The sequence below is a fragment of the Carya illinoinensis genome, chromosome 8 (assembly GCF_018687715.1).
Source record: "Carya illinoinensis cultivar Pawnee chromosome 8, C.illinoinensisPawnee_v1, whole genome shotgun sequence".
NCBI classification, from domain to species: Eukaryota; Viridiplantae; Streptophyta; class Magnoliopsida; order Fagales; family Juglandaceae; genus Carya; species Carya illinoinensis.
Genome location: NC_056759.1, coordinates 3731902 through 3750460, shown reverse-complemented (window position 1 = coordinate 3750460; position 18559 = coordinate 3731902). Strand labels below are relative to the sequence as shown.

The window sequence follows — 18559 nt, the reverse complement described above, 5'->3', positions numbered from 1 at the left end:
AGAGAAGGTCATGCCATGGATTGATTCAAAACGCACGTTTTAAGAAGAAGAAAAAAATACATGTCAAGTGTGTGATGTAGGTTGAATAATGGCTAATGTATGTGTTTCTCGTGTATATATATATAGTAATCGATCGTAGGAATTAGGTTGGGTACGGGACATGATCAGCATATGTAATATATATAGAAAAATGATATTTGTAATCATGATTGTGCAAGTACTGCGCAGTCTTTTTGAAAAAAATGAATTAATACGGGACCCACATAAAAAAAAACTAAATTTTTAATCATAGACCCCACTCTTTTTCAAAGTGATTGTGCAGCGTTTGCATACTTCACGACTATATATAGCATTAGTCATATATATATATATATATATATCAAGCGGCCTAAAACAAAGACTGGACCTTAGAGCTATGAGATTGTTTGGGGTTGCTTAAAAGTGTTGAAATAGTCTTAAAAGCTCTTTAATTAAAAGTTTAGTTGTTTGAGTATTACATATCGAAAAACTTTTAATTTTAAATCAGCTAAAAAGTACGTTTGAGGAAAATCATCATTTCCTCAAATGTGCTTTTTCAAATAATGTGGAACGTAATTTAAGTTTTAAAAAGATTGTCAATAGACGAAAATACCCATACAATTTAAAGATAATTATAATTTTCAAACTTTCAAAACTATGGTCATAATCTTTAAAGATTCAAATAATCATCATTTCTACCAAAGAAAGTATTTTTTTAATTTATTTTCAAATAAATGTAATGTGTTTGAAAGTACTTTAAACATATGGTTACCAAATTAAAAATAAATTTTTAATAGTAGAATTTATTACTACGGTTATAAACTATAAGCCCTAAAAGTATAAGTTATATTTCCTACCGCAATTCCAAACATGCACTCTGTAGTGTTGCGTTAGGAGTTTTAAAAAGTGTTTAAATAGATTTAAAATTATTTTAATAGAAAAAATAGGTTGTTTAAATATTACATATTAAAATATTTTTTAATCTCAAATAAGTTGAAAAGTTCGTTTCAAGAAAAACATTTTTTCCTTAAATGCGCTTCTCCAAATAATCTGGAATGTAATTCAAATTTAAAAAAAAAAAAATCAATGGGCAAAAATACTCATATAACATTCAGATAATTACAACTTTTAAATTTTTAAGGATAAGGTTATAATATTTTAAAAAATTAAATGATCATCATTCCTAATTCAAAAAAATATTTTTTAAATTTTTTTCCAAACAAATGTAACGTGATTGAAAATGCTTTAATTTAAACATATGGTTACTAAATAGTAAATAAATTTTTATTAATAAAGCTTATTATTTAAATCATAAATTATAAGCCATAAAACTATAAAGTAAGTTTTCTATCGCAATCCAAACATGCACTTAATGGCAGGAAGTCCCCATTGCCTAATCTTGATTAATTAATTATCGATAGAACGCACTTTTAATCAAATCTTTTTTAAATAAAACAAAATATGAGTCTTTATTTTCCTCCTTTTCGCTCGGTTCGGTTCAAATATTTGATTTCCTTCAAATGATCAGGAGACAGATGCTTAATTAATTTCGTGCTTAGGCGAAAAAAATCAATGGAAGACATATTTTCCAGTAAAGCCAGAAAAGACCCTTGGAAAGTTTGAAGGGCACGTACGAACTCTCCCCCTCTATAGGTGGAAAGAAAGAGCAACTTTCATGAGATCGAATAGACCAAAATCTAGGAAGAAGATCACTTTTATTCATCATGATACTCGGAAATTATAAGGAGCATTACATTTGGAAATCAAGAACTAATGACAATGACATTCCATGCAATTCCCAAATTAAGTTTTCGATTTAAAATCGCAAGTCCACAAAACGCTAAACACCAGCAAATTGCTATATTCCCTTCCTTGAATTTGACTTCACTGGCAGTATTCGAATTCTCTTCGCCACACGTACGAAGTCCCTGTTTACACATTACAGAGAGATCAGGGAGAGAGTGATCATAGTACTCAGAGAAGACTATGTTTTTCCAGAAAACTAGTTTTAGCATTTTTCACATGAACATGACTTTAGTAAGGATAGTTTCGATAAAGTACTGTCTTTTAGAAAAACAAATTAAAATTAGCCTTCAGTGTCGACTGTGCAAAACTCGTTCTTCACAACCTATATAAATATAAATATATATATATATATATGAGTAAAACGTCAAGGAAAATAGTTTTTGATCTGTTCTCCTTTAATTTCTTTCTCCCGTCATTGTATTTCAATTTGAGGCTAAGTTACTTTTAATGATAAATGAAGGGAAAAAGAAGGCAATAAATAACGTACTTCCAACTGAGGTCCCCGGCGAGAAGAAGATCATTTTCTATGTCTTCATAAGCGATGAGATGCCCGGGAATGGCATTAGACAGATCAAGCTCATTCTCCGAAGTGAGTCCAGGATCTGCACCATCCACAAACATCTGCCTCAGGGCCTTAGCTAGGCTATGGTAACTTGCATGCTTATGAAGACTAATGCGGTGGCAGATCGAACGACCTTCGAGCACAATTGTCACCGGCGGGACTACATTGGAGACAAGATCATCATCAGGTCCGAGGAAGCCTCGAGGATTGTTTTTAAGGTTTCCCACGTCCGCTCCGGAAGAAGTTGGAGTTGAACTGACATTTCTCATTTCTAGCCATCTCCTTTTCAAGGAATCTTGTCTCTGAGAATCAAAACTATTCATTCTCCCTTTTTTTTTTATATATATATTGATAGGATAAGTTATATATGGATGAGAAATAGTTGCGTGCTCGCCTTTTCGAGGATATATAACCAAGATGCTGAAAAGGATTTTGTACTCGGGGGATTTGAGTTAGAAAGAGAAGGAATTCATGAAGAAAACGAGAGAGAGAGAGAGAGAGAGAGAGAGAGAGAGAGAGAGAGTACGTGTGTGTGGGGCAAAACTTGGGTGGGGATCGGACTAGATCCCACTAGGGTGGTGGGCGTACAGTGTACTATACTCTGCAAGTGTAGTTTTGGTTAAAAATACATAAATGATGGCAGTGCATGTGTGCATGAGAGACAACGCACACAAATGTCGGAAGGGATCAGGTGAGGAGGTTCTGAAACCACCCTAAAATTGTGCTGTCCTTCTCCTTTTTCAAGGCCATGCATCTGATGGTCTCTAGTCCAGAGACGAGATTCCTTGTTCTTCAATTCACTCCCTGACGAAATATGGATCTTTGAGCTCTTCCTATCTGTACGTCTTCGATCCCATTCACAAGGAACATAAACATCATGAAGTGTATATATATATGAAAATAAGATAGCAAATATATATATAAATGCTATATATTAATTATATGGAGGGGAAAGAAAGAAGTTCGTGGGGGATGTTTGCTTGTGATTGCAAAAGAAAGCGTGCTTGTAAGGAACTATTGCTAGCTGTTTTATAATATTATTGTTTTCTGCATTATGTAGGGTAGGTACTGCTGCGAATAACTATTTATTTAATTTATGGGGATGCATCATGCAGGTGATAACAAGCTAGCGTGGAGAAAAGGCAAGCCGAAAAGGTTAATAATTATAAAAAAATATAAAATACACATGCATTAATCTTGTAAATTGAACTGCATGCATGGGCTAAACCAAGGAGAGGAGACGACCGCGCTGCGGTCGCCGAACGGCTCGCTACTTTGACTCTCAGATGGTCGGAAGCCCACGTACGTACGTCTTTTGCTCGTAAGAAATTAGAAAATATTGATGCAGCTAGCTGTGGGCGCGCGGGCATTTCCAGTAATTAATTAATGATAGTGGCCGGAGCTATCTATCACAATATCTCGAAAAAGACAATTGATCTATAAGCATTTTTTTCCCTGATCATCTGTCGGGCTTTTTCTGCAGAACTTCAACCGATCTACCTTGTGCACACTGTAAGAAGCCTGATCATCAATTAATCACCCAATTTTCTTTCCTTGAATTCAAGAGTGTGTCATAATCATGTTGTTTTGTACAGAATGAATATGTTTTCTTTTGGTCGGTAGCGATAATAATTTATAACTGGCCCTACAAAAATCTGTCCACCGAGCAAAGTTAATGTTCTACCATTCTAGTATGCAACGAACGGTCCCTATATACAGCATATCGAGTGATCTCATTGCATGCATGCTCATATGATAATTATTAACATTATTATTATTGATGCAACGTACAATTTAATGTCTTTGCTGAGGTCAGCCAATATTCATCATGATCAACTGCCTTTACATGGGTATTGGAGAAGAATTAAGGCGGTTCCAGCAAAGAAAAAGAAAAAAGAGAAAAGAAATACTAACTAGCCAGTCAGTCCGACAGCCAAAATAGTGACGGAGAATTAATGGAGAAATCAAAGGAGGAATTAACTCCCTCGGGCCTCTCTGTTTTCTCTCAATTTTTTGTGTCTGGTCTCTTTATGCACACGTAGTTTGAATGTGATCTGATTCAACAGATAACTGCACTTTTATCTTTCCCGGCCGCAATATTTGTTAAGGATATAAACGTACCTCTTATATTAATGGTCCATTAATGGAGGAGGCCAAGTGGATATCTCATGCTTTGCATGCGGTACTACGCCTCTTTGCCGAACTATTGAGTAAGAAGTTTTAAGGCTGTTGAACATTAATTTAGTTAAATATTTAGCCTCGGGATCGTAACAAAAAGTCGCGAGTTCAACATGCATGGTGCATGATCAGTTCGCTCGGCTATGTCACCGAGTTAGTACGTTGTTTAACTCGGAGTACGACATGACCACCAGCTGTAAAAATAAAAGAGAACGGAAAAAAGGCTCCTAAAAACCAGAGGCCAGAGGGCACAAAAAAGTTGAAAAGCAGAAGCTTTAAATGTGCTGTGTAGATCGAGCTTTCTCATCTCAACGTCTTGAATGAGGAAATTAAAGTCTTCGATGTCAACGAGGCGATTGAGTTTGTCTTAAGTTAACTTGGGTCCTTGGGATTAGAGGTCTAAGGCCTGTGGGATTCGATTTCATTTGTCCCTCTGTCCCCAAACTCCCCCGATTTTGGCGAAGGAAACCACTTCTCACTTCTCACTTCTCATCAGAGGATGACTTTCATACGTGCACTTCAAATATGCCCCTTAGTCCAATTTTTTCTTTTTTCTTTTTCTTTCTTTTTTTCTTTTAAATTTCTTAATTATTAAAAAAATTGACAAAATCACTAATAATCACTTCCTCAACTATTAAAAATATTAAAATAAATAAGAAAGCACATTTAGGTTGTGTCCTTAGAATTGCACATATGGAGTCACCCAATCATTTTCCAAACAAAAACTCTCTCCCAATGTATACGTTCGGATCGAGGGGCTTCGGGTGTTTTCCTTGTGGATTGTATTTTTTCAAAGAAAATTTTATTTTGTTTTCTATTCTATGCATCTTTTAAGTACCACTGATTACAAAACCAATTCGAAAAGTGATACAATTACAATAAGATTTTACAAAAATAAATTTATAAATTGACGTAATATATTAGATTGTAAAATTTTATTCAATAAATTAGATTGTAACGAGCAAGTGATCTACGAGCACCCTTGCCCCGCGCGTGTCCTAGCGAAGCGATTTCTGAATTGATTGCAATGAGTCCATTCGCAACGCACGTTCAGTGATTACGAAAGCACGCAATTAGTCATTCACAGAAGAAGATTCTTCCTTTATTTAAGAACATTTGATCAGAATGTTCTTCATTGATTTTAATTTCTTCTTCCTTTCTTTAAGCAGGTCTTTCTTCTCTTCCTTAAGCAGATAGATCTATTTTATATTAAATAAAATTTTACAATCTAATATATTACGTCAATTTATAAATTTATTTTTATAATTTTTTTGATTAAAATATTTCTAAGCTCACTAATTACTTAACAAACCCTGTTATGATAAACATACTTCTCGACTCACCGCATCAAATATTAGATATTCGACTCACCGCATCAAATATAGATATTCGTGGCGACATGTCAGTTGCTGCTAAAAAAGACTATTTTTGAAATCAATAGTTCTACAGGCAGTCGTCAAATACAAGCGAGGCGCAGTTGGCTGACGTGGCGTCAGGCCACGTCAGAAAAAAAAAAAAAAAAAAAAAAAAAAAAAAAAAACAAACAAACAAACAAACAAACAAACAAACAAACGAAAACTCAGCATAAAAGCTGGAAAGATGAAATATTAGCTTCTTCTTCAAGTTTCTACTTTAGGAAGAAACGAAATACCATTCTGAGCTCTGTGGAAAAGTAAAAAAATTGGATTTTTTTCTTCTTACTTCACATTATTGTGTTTTGATTGTTGAAACAAAGTGGAAAAAACTAGATCTTTGCATCACAATCTTTGGTGTCGTCGTCTGGAAGCAAATTGGTAAGAAATCACCGTGTGGGTCTTCATCTTCTTCTTCGCAGTACTTTACTGTGTGGGTCTTCATCTTCTTCTTCACAGTACTTTACCGTGTGGGTCTTCTTCTTCACCGTGTGGTAAGAAATCACCGTTTGGATTGTGCTTTGAATGTATTGGATGCTTGAAGCTATGTTTTGAAGCTCTGTTTTGAAACTCTGTTTTCAAGCTTTGTTTTCAAGCTATTTTTGAAGCTCTTCACGTGCCACTGAGTTCAGCCTGCATGAATGGTTAAAGAAATTCCTAAGTCTGAGCAACACAAGCAAATGCAAATTCCAACATGTCTAAAAATGGGTTTCGGTTTCTCATAATTGTTTTTTGATGAATGTTTGTGTTGTTCTCATGTTGTAAGGTATTGTTTAAACTGGAGAAGGCTTGAAGCATTGTGCATGTTGAATATTAAATGCATGAATATAGATTCAATGTTTGCCCTAGAAAAACAAAAGAAAAATCTGTAAATATTATTCTTTATGCAAATGATCATGCCCGACCCCTTCAAACCCAGTAAAATTATAGAATATATAGAAGTATCCAATTAATTTGGTTAACCATGACAAGCTATATAGCTAGTTCATATATACTCAATAAACATGCATATATAATCTAGTGATCATCAGCTCATGCTTTATACAAATGACCTATATATACATATATACATATGTAAACTGAAATTCTTAATCATTTTTTTGGCTTCAGCATGCATAAAATTTCATGCTTCATGGATGATTCTTTATTGTTGGGAGTAACCATTATTTTGAACCCAAAACCGTGCTTTGCTTCTCTTGAAGCATTGTGCATGTTGAATACTGAATGCATGAATATAGATTCCATGTTTGCCCGAGAAAAATAAAAGAAAAATCTGTAGATATTATTCTTTATATATGCAAATGATCATGCCCAGCCCCTTCAAACCCAGTTTGTTGAATGCTTGAAGAAATCATGGCAACACCCATGGCAAGTGATAGGTTTTGTAATTATTTTTGTGGGAAAAAAGCATGACACGAGTTTTTGTTGTTGTAATTATTTTTGTGGGAAGAAAGCTTGGCAAGTGATAGGTTTTGTAACCTGCTTTGTGGGAAGAAAGCATGACACAAGTTGTAGTTGTTGTAATTATTTTTGTAAGGAGAAAACTTGGCAAGTTATAAATTGTAATTATTTTAATTTATTTTTGTAATTATTTGTTGGCAAGTTGTTGTAATTATTTTTATGGGAAGAAAGCTTGCGAGTTGAAAATTGTAATTTATATTTGTGGGAAGAAAGCTTGCATTGTTTTCACCTGGTTATTTGATTGGAGTATTTTATACTTGCTATTTATGATGCACCAGTTTTGAGTTTACAGTTTGATTAGCAAGAATTGCATTGCAGTTTACAGTTTGATTAGCAAGAATTGCATTGCCAGGAGTATGCGAAAATTGTAGGGACTTTAATTTTGTGTCCGTCAAAACGTGAAAATACGGCCAGTTTAATTACGTGCCCGTCAAAAAGTAAAAAAACGACAATTCTTGCCATTCTAAACATGAAATAGCAATATTTGTATCAACCCGTGAGGATTCTCCAATGACTATCCATTGACTCCCATCAAATAGACTTCAAAAAGAAAACAAGCATCACATGACTTCAAGAATATTTTACAAACCAGTTCTCTAAACTATTTATTACACTTAAACTACTCGATCTTCATTCAAACAATCAGGAAGATCACGCAAAAAAAATAAAAACACTTGCAAACATGAGGCAGCAAAAATTGGCTTGTCCTCTTCAAGTGCATATTCTCTGAGTTCCACCGCATCTTCTCTAGCAGAAACCATACACAAGTTTCCTATCGCAAGCATCTTTTAGCCTTTCACAACAAAAATTGTTTGCAAAAACTATCATTTCCAGCAAGAGATTTGTAAGAACCTCACCTAAACTACCTTTCATGCTAAACTCCTTCACTGCCCTCATACCTGACGAAGAAATATTGTTTTCAAAGAGATCAATTTCCTCAAAATCAAAAATATTTTAATTCAATAAATTAGGAGAAATAAATTAAGAAGCTGAAAATGAAAAAAACAGAGAAGAAAACTTACTTGGATGAAGAAGAAGACTGCGATGAAAGTTTGGAAAGTTTTCCTCTTTCAACTTGGAGCCAAGACCGTGGATTGAAAGTATTGAGTTATGTTTCTTTACAGGACTCAGAGGGAAAAAATGTCCTCATGGAGCATAAGAGACGAAACAACTCCCAGATATCAACAACAGGTAGATGGGGGTCTCTATCCACTCAACTCAAACACAACAAAAGTTGGAAAAGGTAAAAAGATGAAAAAAAAAACCAAAAATAAAGTTCCTCCTAATCACAAAAGCTACCATTGGCAAAGACAAATTCCAATCCCACCAAAGGAAAAATAAAAATAAAAGAAAAAAGAAGAAGAAGAAAGAAGCTAAGGATAAAACAGTCACAATCCCTATATTGATTACATCCAATTTATCGAAACCGCTCGGAATTCAAACAAAAATTCTTTTGGGTTCCTTTCACTCACCAAAAGAACAAAAATCAAGCTTTGTTTTTTACTTGCCAATCACAATCATACGAAATTATGTGGATTCTACTATACAAAAATGATAAATCATAACCTTTTTTTTTTTTTTTTGCCTCTAGTTTACGACATAATAAAATATCCTTAGTCTCTTTAGCATGGAAAAACAATAAAACCAAAAAAGATCAAATACCTGGATATGTTTATGTAAGAACTCTACCAGAAAAATGACCAAACCCACATTTTAGCCCACCCAACTCTTCCATAAAATGCTAAATAAGTAATACCAAACAAAACAAAGCAGAGAGAGAGGAGAAAGAGACCCACTTCAATTCGTGGCTTGGATTTGCAGACCCCGATCAGAGAATAGGAGACGAGCGCTTCCGAGGCTATAGATCAGATAGAATGAGTGGAACCTAAACAAAAAATTCAGACTTTAACTTTTGTTTCCCACTTTCTTGTTTGTTAAAAGGGAAAGTTTCTTTATTTTCCCCTTTTTTTCACTTTTCGTCCATCGGAGACTAGAAATATACCCATTTAAATATGACCTCGGATTTGTGGTAGCAGATGTTGGAAATGGAGCTGTGTGCCAGAAGTGGAGCTGCGTGCCAGAAGTTCAAAGGTTAGGGTTTTTTTGGGATGAAGGGGAAGGGGCTCTTCCCTGAAGATGCAGACGAAGGGATTGCTACCTTCGTTAGGAGACGTGGTTGAGGGAAGGACGAATCAAAAGCTTCGTTTGTGTGGGTGGTCTCAGACTTTCAATCTCGACACTGAGGGAAGCCGTAAGCGGCGGGACGTGGCTTCGAGGGAGGGAGCTTCAAGGGGACTTCGGGGAGGACTCTCGTGACAAGCAAAGAGGGAGGGAAGGAGGAAAAAAGAAAAATCGTAGAGAGGGAGGGAATGAGGAATGAAAAGTCACAGAGAAAGAGGGAACTGAGAGTTTTGAAGTGTGATTGGTCAAGTGGAATTTGAAATTGTGAAAATTTTAAAACAGTACGTTTTTATTTATTGCCACATCAGCAGCCACTTACGAGCCGCTTAACCCAGGCGACTGAACTTAGAGTTTTTCTTTTGAAATTTGGTTGTCCCATTCTTGTCGAAGTTACTATGTGATAATAAGTTTTTTGCCGCTTATCCTTGTGCGAAAACAGCAAAAGTCAACTTTTGCGGCTAAGCCGGTAAAAGTGGAAGCGTTACTTTCTTATCATCATTATTTGGTAAAGTGTCAGTTCCAATTTTTGAATTAGTAGATAGTTGGGAAGATGGTGGAGGGCCATTACTTCTTGTGGGACACGATCAACCAAAACCAACCCTTATGGAACTCCAGAAAATTCCCTAATATATCATTTAGAGGAATTATAGTTCATATCTTCTTGGTTAAAAATTGCAGGAGATCAGAATATATTGGATTCCACAAGAGGACTTAAATCATATTTGAAACGACCTAGTAACTTATATCCTCTCAAAAATAAATTTGTTTATTTCAGATACCAAATATAAATAAATCCATGCAATGTAAATTACATCGAAGGAGAACGTTAGCTTTCTGTTATTTGAACCTTCTTGCTGCAGGTTCATACAAGAGACCCCATAATCTGTACCTAATGATAATTAAGTATATTATGTATTATTGATTATATTAAACAAAACAAAAAATTAAAAAAAAAAAAAAATCCTTCATATGGAAAAGTTCAAAAGAATCAAGATGCCAATTTCTCTTAAGGAGACAACGTGCAATTGTCATTGCAAGGTCGCAAATGGTAATCGAAGACATCACATTAAGCCCTTGCGCCCATACGTCCTTTACTCCCCCTCATAAATCGTCTCTCTTTTGCACACTTCCAATAGGTTTGTTCGTCCTAATCCAAATGATCATCACCATACATCACGCAGATACCTGCCACTCATTTGCAGATTCTTCACCATGCTCTCAGCTTTGGAACTGTCCAGAGATCCCTGAAATTTTATAAATCAATGAGATTGATTAGTCATATGGCGCAAATGTTTTTTATGCCCAGTAATCTGTCAGATACCAGAAACCCAAGTTAAAGTCTTTAAGAAGAAAATAGTATTACCACAAGAGGGTATTAGATAGCAGTGAGTGAAGGACAGAGACAATGTGGGCAGGATGGGGCAGCGGTTTTATGCAGCACAAATTAAGTATTTGCGCCTTGAAATGGAGGCAGAAGGTGGAAGATTTAAATGGTTCGACTGCTTGTTAAGAGATTCTCAAACGGTATAATGTTCGGTAAAATAGATGTTAACATAGGAAACATCTGAATTGCAAAGAAGCTAGCTATGGTGGGGCTCCTGGTTTAAAAGCAAAACCGATTCTCCAATTTTACTCTGTCTCTCTCCAATCTGTACCTAATGATAATTAAGTATATTATGTATTATTGATTACATTAAACAAAACCAAAAATCCTTCATATGGAAAAGGTCAAAAGAATCAAGATACCGAAAAAAAAAACTCTCTCCCCAAACATAAAAAAGTATCACCGTGAATAGTTATAATTGGAAGGTCAGATTTCTGTTATAGTGGGTAGGTATGCAATTAGTAATTTCATGTTGACAATTCTTTCATGTACTGGACATACCTGTTCTTGCACAATGGTATGGAGGGTTCGGTGGACATCCCTAGCCATGCCTTTGGCATCACCACATACATAAATGTAACCACCCTGAGAAATCATGTTCCAAATATCTGCAGCCTGCATGCAAAGCAAGCACATGATTCATATTTCTATCAATCAATTCAATTATATGTGAAAATTTTACCGAAAAGTGGTGGCAGGTGGAATAGGTCCTCTACCTTCTCGGTCATTCTATGCTGCACATACAGCTTGGTGGGTCCCTCACGTGAGAAGGCAACAACTAGCTCAGAAAGAGCACCAGTTTCAATGAAGTTGTTCAGCTCGTCTTCATAAATGAAATCCTGAAACGAACATAGTTGATGTGATTAACAACTTACACACCATCACCTAGGACTCGGACCAGTGAGCATCATACAACAGGTTAGGGGCATGTAGATTTTCAATCTTTTTATGGGTAAAAACTCAAATCTTTTTTTTTGTTTTTTCAAACAAGTAACTGACAGGGGCCTTACTTACCATCTTACAATTCCTGCATCCAAAAAATAAGACTGAGGGCCCCAGCTCCACTCCTGCTTCTTTGAGAGCTAGTCTTTCCTGAAAACGTAAATACATAATTGCTTGCAGTTAGCTCGGCTACTTTTGTGCTATATGAAGAATAACAAGAAAAAAGACAGAGCATCAGGTTTGCAAGTTAAAACCTGAAGGAAACCCCTGAAAGGAGCCAATCCAGTGCCAGGGCCAATCATGATGATAGGCACTTTAGCATCTACAGGAAGTTTAAAGTTTGACTGCCTGACAAAAATCGGAGCCCAACTGCAATCATGGCTTTTCTCCAGGGGCACAGCATTCTGGAAAACAACACCGAACAACGATTTCATCAATATAATAATTGAATTGACACATTTAACAGCCACATAAATTAAAACGCTACCTGAGAAAGTCAGCATTCTAAAGACAATGACTGGTATAACTACAAATAAAAAGACACATGTAAATAGACTAAGAAAATGTTTGGATGTTAAGATGAGAAGTTTTAGTTTTAGACAAAGGTTGAATAAAATATTATTTTTTAATATTATTATTGTTTTGAGATTTGAAAAAGTTGAATAGGGATTTGAAAATTTTGAATTGTTTATTATATTTTATGTGAGAATTTGAAAAAATTGTAATGATGAGATGAGATGAGAATAGAATTTTGTATCTCATCTTAGCTGCCAAACCTACCCTAAATCCCCAACAAATACATTCTGACACAAACAACCAATCAGCATAGCCCATAAAAGACAACATGTCCTTCCATATTTTCTAGTTCTTCAAGCTTTTCCTCTGCCAGCTAAAAACGAAACGATAATACAAATTGATAAAGTACCTTCATCCAAGTAGAACACACTCCTTTGTGAATCCGCCCTGTTGGTGTTTTCTCATAAACCAATGCACAAGTAACGTGAATCCTAGATGGAGCCATCCTGCAGAACAAACAGATTAGGATTAGAACAAGCACGAGTCCTACCTTGTTTTCCCACAGTGAAATATCCTTAGCTGCTAGTAAAGCTCCCTCCCTCCAATCTAAATATGTGTGCGCACGCACATGTATATATATCCTCAAGGTCTCCTTTATTAAAATTCAATCTTTTTGTATCAGTTGAGCCAATGCTTCAAATCTTATTTTGCCCAAATCCAGAGCATTCAGTAGTCATTAATACCAGAAAACCTTGAAATGGTTAATAGATTTGATTTTTCATACAATGCATGTAATCATATTAGCATATGTGAGGGCAATTATTTTAGCACTTAATGACAGCAATGGCTCTTTGTTTTACTGCAAAATATCTCAGGCAACCATTTTTCTCTGAAAACCACGGTTGAAGTCTGACACTTGTCAATTTTCCTATGGAAAAGAGAGAACAGAAAAAGAAAAGAAATTTATATACTTTGGGGATGAAGAGATTGAATAGAATCTCGGCTGCAAGCGTGGGGCAACTGCTGCGAAGAAGACACCGAGTGGTGGCCTTGCTGATGAAAATTCAGCCATGATTTCAAGGAGGCTTCTCTGACTAGCAACCACCCATTGTGCATATTCATCCTGCACCAGTTTACAAAAAAAGTTACTCCCATAGACAAATAAGAAGCTCAGTAAAGAACTAGTTTCATATTACTTATTAAAAAAAAAAAAAAAGGACTACTTTCATATCAAACAGCTCACGACCTTTCCAGCTGGTGATGCAAGATGTCTTAAACGGTCAGCTTCAGTCGGATCAGAAGCATGAGCAGCTAAAGCGAGTAGGGCAGACTGGAATATATGCACTGGGGTTGTTAACTATTCAAAGTAACAAAAAAATTATAGAAAAAAAAAATAAGACACATTGACCCAAAACAAACAAACCTTTTTGGGTGAACTCAAAAGATCAGCATATCGTGTAAGTGCTGTTCTTAAAGTACAGGGTGGGAAAGGAGAGGGCAAGGAGCTTCCACTAATCGGTGTGCCATCCTCCTTATCAGTGTGGACGGAGAAATAAGTATCTGGTGACAAACCCAATAAGCTCACTGCCTCCTCTACAACTTCATTTTGATTCTCACAGCAAACACCAACGTGATCCCCAGTTTCGTATCTGAGAAAGAAAAGAAGTACGATCACATAAGGAAATATTTAAACATTTAACTTTTTTTTATTCGTATTATTTAAACATTAACTATATACAAGTATTTCTCTCTGTTTTTTTTTAATCTTCAAGTTGCAGAAATTTCAATAAACAAGAAATATATGATAAATCAACAGGAACAATTTTCGTTACAACATGTAACAGAATATTCACACATGCATAGAATCAAAAGCACTCAGCCAAATAAAAAGAGGTGACAATCAAATGCAACTTACAAAAGCCCAGTGCTAGAAATGTCAAACTCCAGGTGAATGCAAGAACGATCAGATTCAGAAGTGTGAAGTTCCTTCCTCACAGCAACATTAGCCCTTCAGGCAGTAATCAACTTATAGCTTAAATAATAGAGAAATATAAAATCAAAAGTTGCAAACTTAAAAAACATATTTTCTGGGCTCATACCTGCATGGATGTTGAACATCGTAAACAGTGTTACCATTAGCACTACCCCAACCCTTGTCATCCACTGATACATTTGCACTATCATGGAACACAACTCGATACTCCAATATGGCGGCAGTGTAAGGGGTGGTAGCTGTTGTTGGATCATCTTCATCTCGAAGCAGCTGGTCCAACTCAGGCCACAGCATTTCCCTCCTAGACATAGTAACAGTCAAATAAGATAAAATGTGAGGGATTAAAAAATAAATGGTGCAAGGGAAGTTTGTGCTATCAATCAACATAGCAAATCAACTACCCAATACCATGCAGTGAAGTCATCCTCAATGCATTGATCGTCGTCTCCAAGACCCACGGGTACAAGGCACTTCCCGCCTAAAACAGCAAAAATACGGATCATATTACTTAAGAATCTCATCTAGCGAAATATAAATACACATGTTAGCAGAATGGAAAACCAATAAGAAAACATATCAAATAGATATACAATATACAATGTCAGTTCACCTTTCAAATGCAAGGACCCATTGCCTAGAGGAATAGCATCCATCCCCAACCATCTGGGTTATATTTCTACCCTTTGGCAGATACAAGATTTACTAAGTAGTGCTAGATTATCATATCATTCCAATTCTATAAAGTCCGTGTCCTCCAATTTTTATACCCAGAACTACTCGCTATATGAACAAAGAAGGGGCATACACTATTTTGCAAGCTGTTAATCCATAGAAAGGCATATAAGTGTACAATGTACATCTGCTGCATTTGTCTACTGCAGGCCACAAAGAGGGTAGGTGGACAATGCAATCAGAAGCCAAGAAGGGTCGGATAAGGGTTTCAATTTAGATACGTGGTACATGCTTCACAGACTAGCAATACATTATCGAGAATGAAACCAAAATAGCACTTGATATCAACTGTTAGTGGTAATTTCAAAGGCAGGGGCAGGTGCTGGTAAAGGATATTATCTAAAAAGACCAAATAGCATGTGAGCTGGAAACAATATATTTATGAAAAAACCTATATTAATCCGTTTAAACAATATATTTTAAGAAATAACCTAACTTAGTGGTAATTTCAAAGGTAGGGGCAGGTGCTGGTAAAGGATATTATCTAAAAAGACCAAATAGCATGTGAGCTGGAAACAATATATTTATGAAAAAACCTAAATTAATCCGTTTAAAAAATATATTTTAAGAAATAACCTAACTTAATCCGCTTAAAAATCCTGATTATATCAGAGTAAACCATGTCATAATCCAGACATTCTTAAAAATTTTCATCTTCAACGAATAAAGGAAATATAAAAGTATACCCTGCTCGGCGAGGATGTCATCCACCACCTTTGCAACCTGTTTCCCAGTAAAAGTAAACATGAATCAAATGTTAACCAACAGAAGCAACCTGGAAACCTATCATTCAAAAGTCAGCAGCTATAAACTGCAGGTATCTGGATTGAACATTAAATACGAATCAGAATTAATACCTTATTGAAATGCTCGTACTGCCGATTGCCAAGGCCAAACACTCCGTACTGAAGGTTCTGAAGCCACTTCCCTCTCTCTTTCCCCTAAAACCACAATAATACAGTGAGAAATATTAATCAAATTTTTGCTTTTAATAACCCAAATACCAAATCCAATCAAATTACCAACAAAAGATTAAAAGAAAAAACAGTTTACCTCCGTAAACCATTTATAGAATCTCGCCGCATTGTCGGTCGGCTCACCATCTCCATATCTACCCATCCCAATCAAACAAAGTATATAACCACATCAAAAAAATTGAAATTAAACCAAAGAAAAAGAACCTTAGATAGCGTAGAAACTCACGTGGCCAAGAAGAAGAAAGCCAAAGTCTCTTTTTTCAGCTTTTCCTCGTACTCTTCGTCATCGGCCGCATAATCGTCCTACAAAGCCCCTTCCGACTTCAAAATCGAATTTTCGATGCCACAGGAGAAAAATTCAAGTCCAAAAAGCTCAATCACATAAAGTCAACCATACATACATACATACCATATCAACTACTTTAAACGTGGCTTTTTCGTATCGCGCTTTGGCCTCGTCAGCTAACGCCTAAATTTTTCCCAGTCAAAAAGTAGAAATCATGAGCTGAAAACTTCATGCATACATACACAGATATCTACAAGCGAATACAAGTATGCATGGGCACACCTTTGCGAATCCTTCGGCGGTACCGGTCTGCGTGCCAAAGAAGATAGTGACCTTCTTTTTGCCATCGTCGACTTCGACCTCCGGCTCCTTCACGATCAACGGCCTGGGCGGCTCGACGGCTTTGGGTTTCGAACCGTTGGATCTCCGCCAAATCAAAACGACAACGCATCCGATCAGGACCGCGATAGAAGTGGTCAAAATCATAAAAATCTCGCGGTTGTCGAGAATGAGGGAAGCGACCTCGTTTAAGGAGTCGGAAGAGACGCTGGAGGGGTCTACTTTGCCCTTGATGATGGCCGACATTAGATCCAACGGAGAAATCTTCATGGAACTGGACGAAGATTGCATACCTCGGAAGACGAAGGGGATAGTGTCACAGGAACCAAGGGCGGAACCGGATACAGACAAGGAATGTGCAAGGAGTGGAAGTTTCTGTAGGGAGGGAAAAGGAGAGAGTCTCTCACTGATGGTGGTTGGTGGGTGCGTAGTAGTTGAGGCCAGAGGAGGGAGAGAGAGACTCTGACACAGAGATTGGAGATGTAAGAGAAGGAGGGGAGGGCGGAGTTATATTGCCGCGGGGTGGAGCAGCCAAAGTCAAACCCACCTAACACTGGATTTAACCATGGTTACTACTTTTGTACTTCAGGCCAACGCTGAAAGTTAATTTCCTTAATGAAAGATATTTATATATATAAATAAATAAATAGAAAAAGAATATTGAAATTCTGGAAATGCCACTTTCTCCTTCTTCTTCTTTTTTTAATTATTATTATTATTCAAAGTGATCCCGAATAAGAGAATGCCCTCTCCTCGTGTGTATCGCTTGTACATTTACCATGTTTAAACTTTATGAAATGTTGGTCCAATCTTTTAAACTTATCGCTCAATTTTATTATTCATATTTTTTAATTTATTTCTTTTACTTAATAATTTAAAGAAATGATTATTATAAATTTATAATTTTTTTTAATGATTAAGAATGTTAACAAAATATTTATAAAAAATAATAAAAAAAATCTACACATTCATGTTAGCGGTATGCCATCAGCAAGTGATGGGCGGGCCCGTTAGCACCATCCTAAACTTAAATTGTAGTTGTACCTTGCCCAAAAATTATAAGAAAATATATATCTGACTTAGATGGTGAGTTGAGATTAAAAAATGTGACAAAGAATAACATTATTTCTGCATTTAAATTCCAACGCGAGAAAATGTCAAAATTAGAGGCAAATGTTTGATCAAATTAATGGAGACGTGGAGGGAGTCCAATCACAGTAATCTACCTACAAATCCTGCGTATCAAATGGGCAATTTATGGTTCAAGACAAGCTTCGGTATCTTTTCTTAATTTTTAGTGGTCATGGCCAAAGAAATTAATTAGAAAAGAGTCTCTAAAGGGGAATATTGGAGCACCTAATTTATTCTTTAATATGGTATCCATGATCATTAATTTTTGCGAATTAAATCTTCTTCTTTTTTTATTATGAGAAATACTTTTTACAGTCGGAAAATACAGTCGGCGTGCAGTCGTGGAAAAAAAAGTGAATTAATACGGGACCTACATGAAAAAAAAAATTATTTTTATAAATTTTTTTTTATTCATGTAGGTCCCCCTGAATATAAAATAATTTTTTTATAATTTTTTTTTATTCATTCCGTACAGCCGACTGCACGCCGACTATATTTGCCGACTGTATGTAGCAAAACCCTTTTATTATTATTATAAGATATTATATAAATGTGAATTAATAAATGGTATTAAGAAATGAATTTTGGGATGCAAAAGCTGAAAACGGGGTGTGTTTGTAGAGTGGACGTTAGGATATAGC

General features: G+C 35.8%; 2 protein-coding genes across 8 annotated transcripts; both read right to left on the bottom strand.

Moving 5' to 3' along the window:
- Positions 1 to 1716: 1716 nt before the first annotated feature.
- On the bottom strand, positions 1717 to 3285 carry LOC122319253 (auxin-responsive protein IAA33-like). Its single transcript, XM_043137233.1, has 2 exons — positions 2312 to 3285; positions 1717 to 1946 (listed from the first exon to the last, which is right to left on the bottom strand). Exons 1-2 carry the CDS (start codon positions 2707 to 2709, stop codon positions 1877 to 1879), a joined length of 468 nt encoding a protein of 155 aa, XP_042993167.1. The 5' UTR covers positions 2710 to 3285; the 3' UTR covers positions 1717 to 1876.
- Positions 3286 to 7940: 4655 nt separating this feature from the next.
- LOC122317909 (NADPH--cytochrome P450 reductase-like) lies at positions 7941 to 17300 on the bottom strand. 7 transcript variants are annotated; one of them, XM_043134989.1, is made up of 21 exons: positions 16731 to 17300; positions 16572 to 16631; positions 16389 to 16465; positions 16239 to 16296; positions 16043 to 16126; positions 15872 to 15908; positions 14862 to 14931; positions 14560 to 14754; positions 14376 to 14468; positions 13884 to 14109; positions 13707 to 13790; positions 13432 to 13583; positions 12870 to 12966; positions 12199 to 12348; positions 12017 to 12094; positions 11719 to 11841; positions 11504 to 11617; positions 9440 to 10862; positions 9234 to 9322; positions 8460 to 8642; positions 7941 to 8336 (listed from the first exon to the last, which is right to left on the bottom strand). In XM_043134989.1, exons 1-18 carry the CDS (start codon positions 17076 to 17078, stop codon positions 10782 to 10784), a joined length of 2127 nt encoding a protein of 708 aa, XP_042990923.1. In that variant the 5' UTR covers positions 17079 to 17300; the 3' UTR covers positions 7941 to 8336; positions 8460 to 8642; positions 9234 to 9322; positions 9440 to 10781. The 7 variants fall into 7 exon arrangements, with proteins under 7 accessions (XP_042990923.1, XP_042990926.1, XP_042990925.1 ...); XM_043134992.1 differs by having other exon boundaries at positions 8460 to 9322; positions 9440 to 9507; positions 9596 to 10862; XM_043134991.1 differs by having other exon boundaries at positions 7941 to 8209; positions 8295 to 8336; positions 8460 to 10862.
- Between the last annotated feature and the right edge of the window lie 1259 nt (positions 17301 to 18559).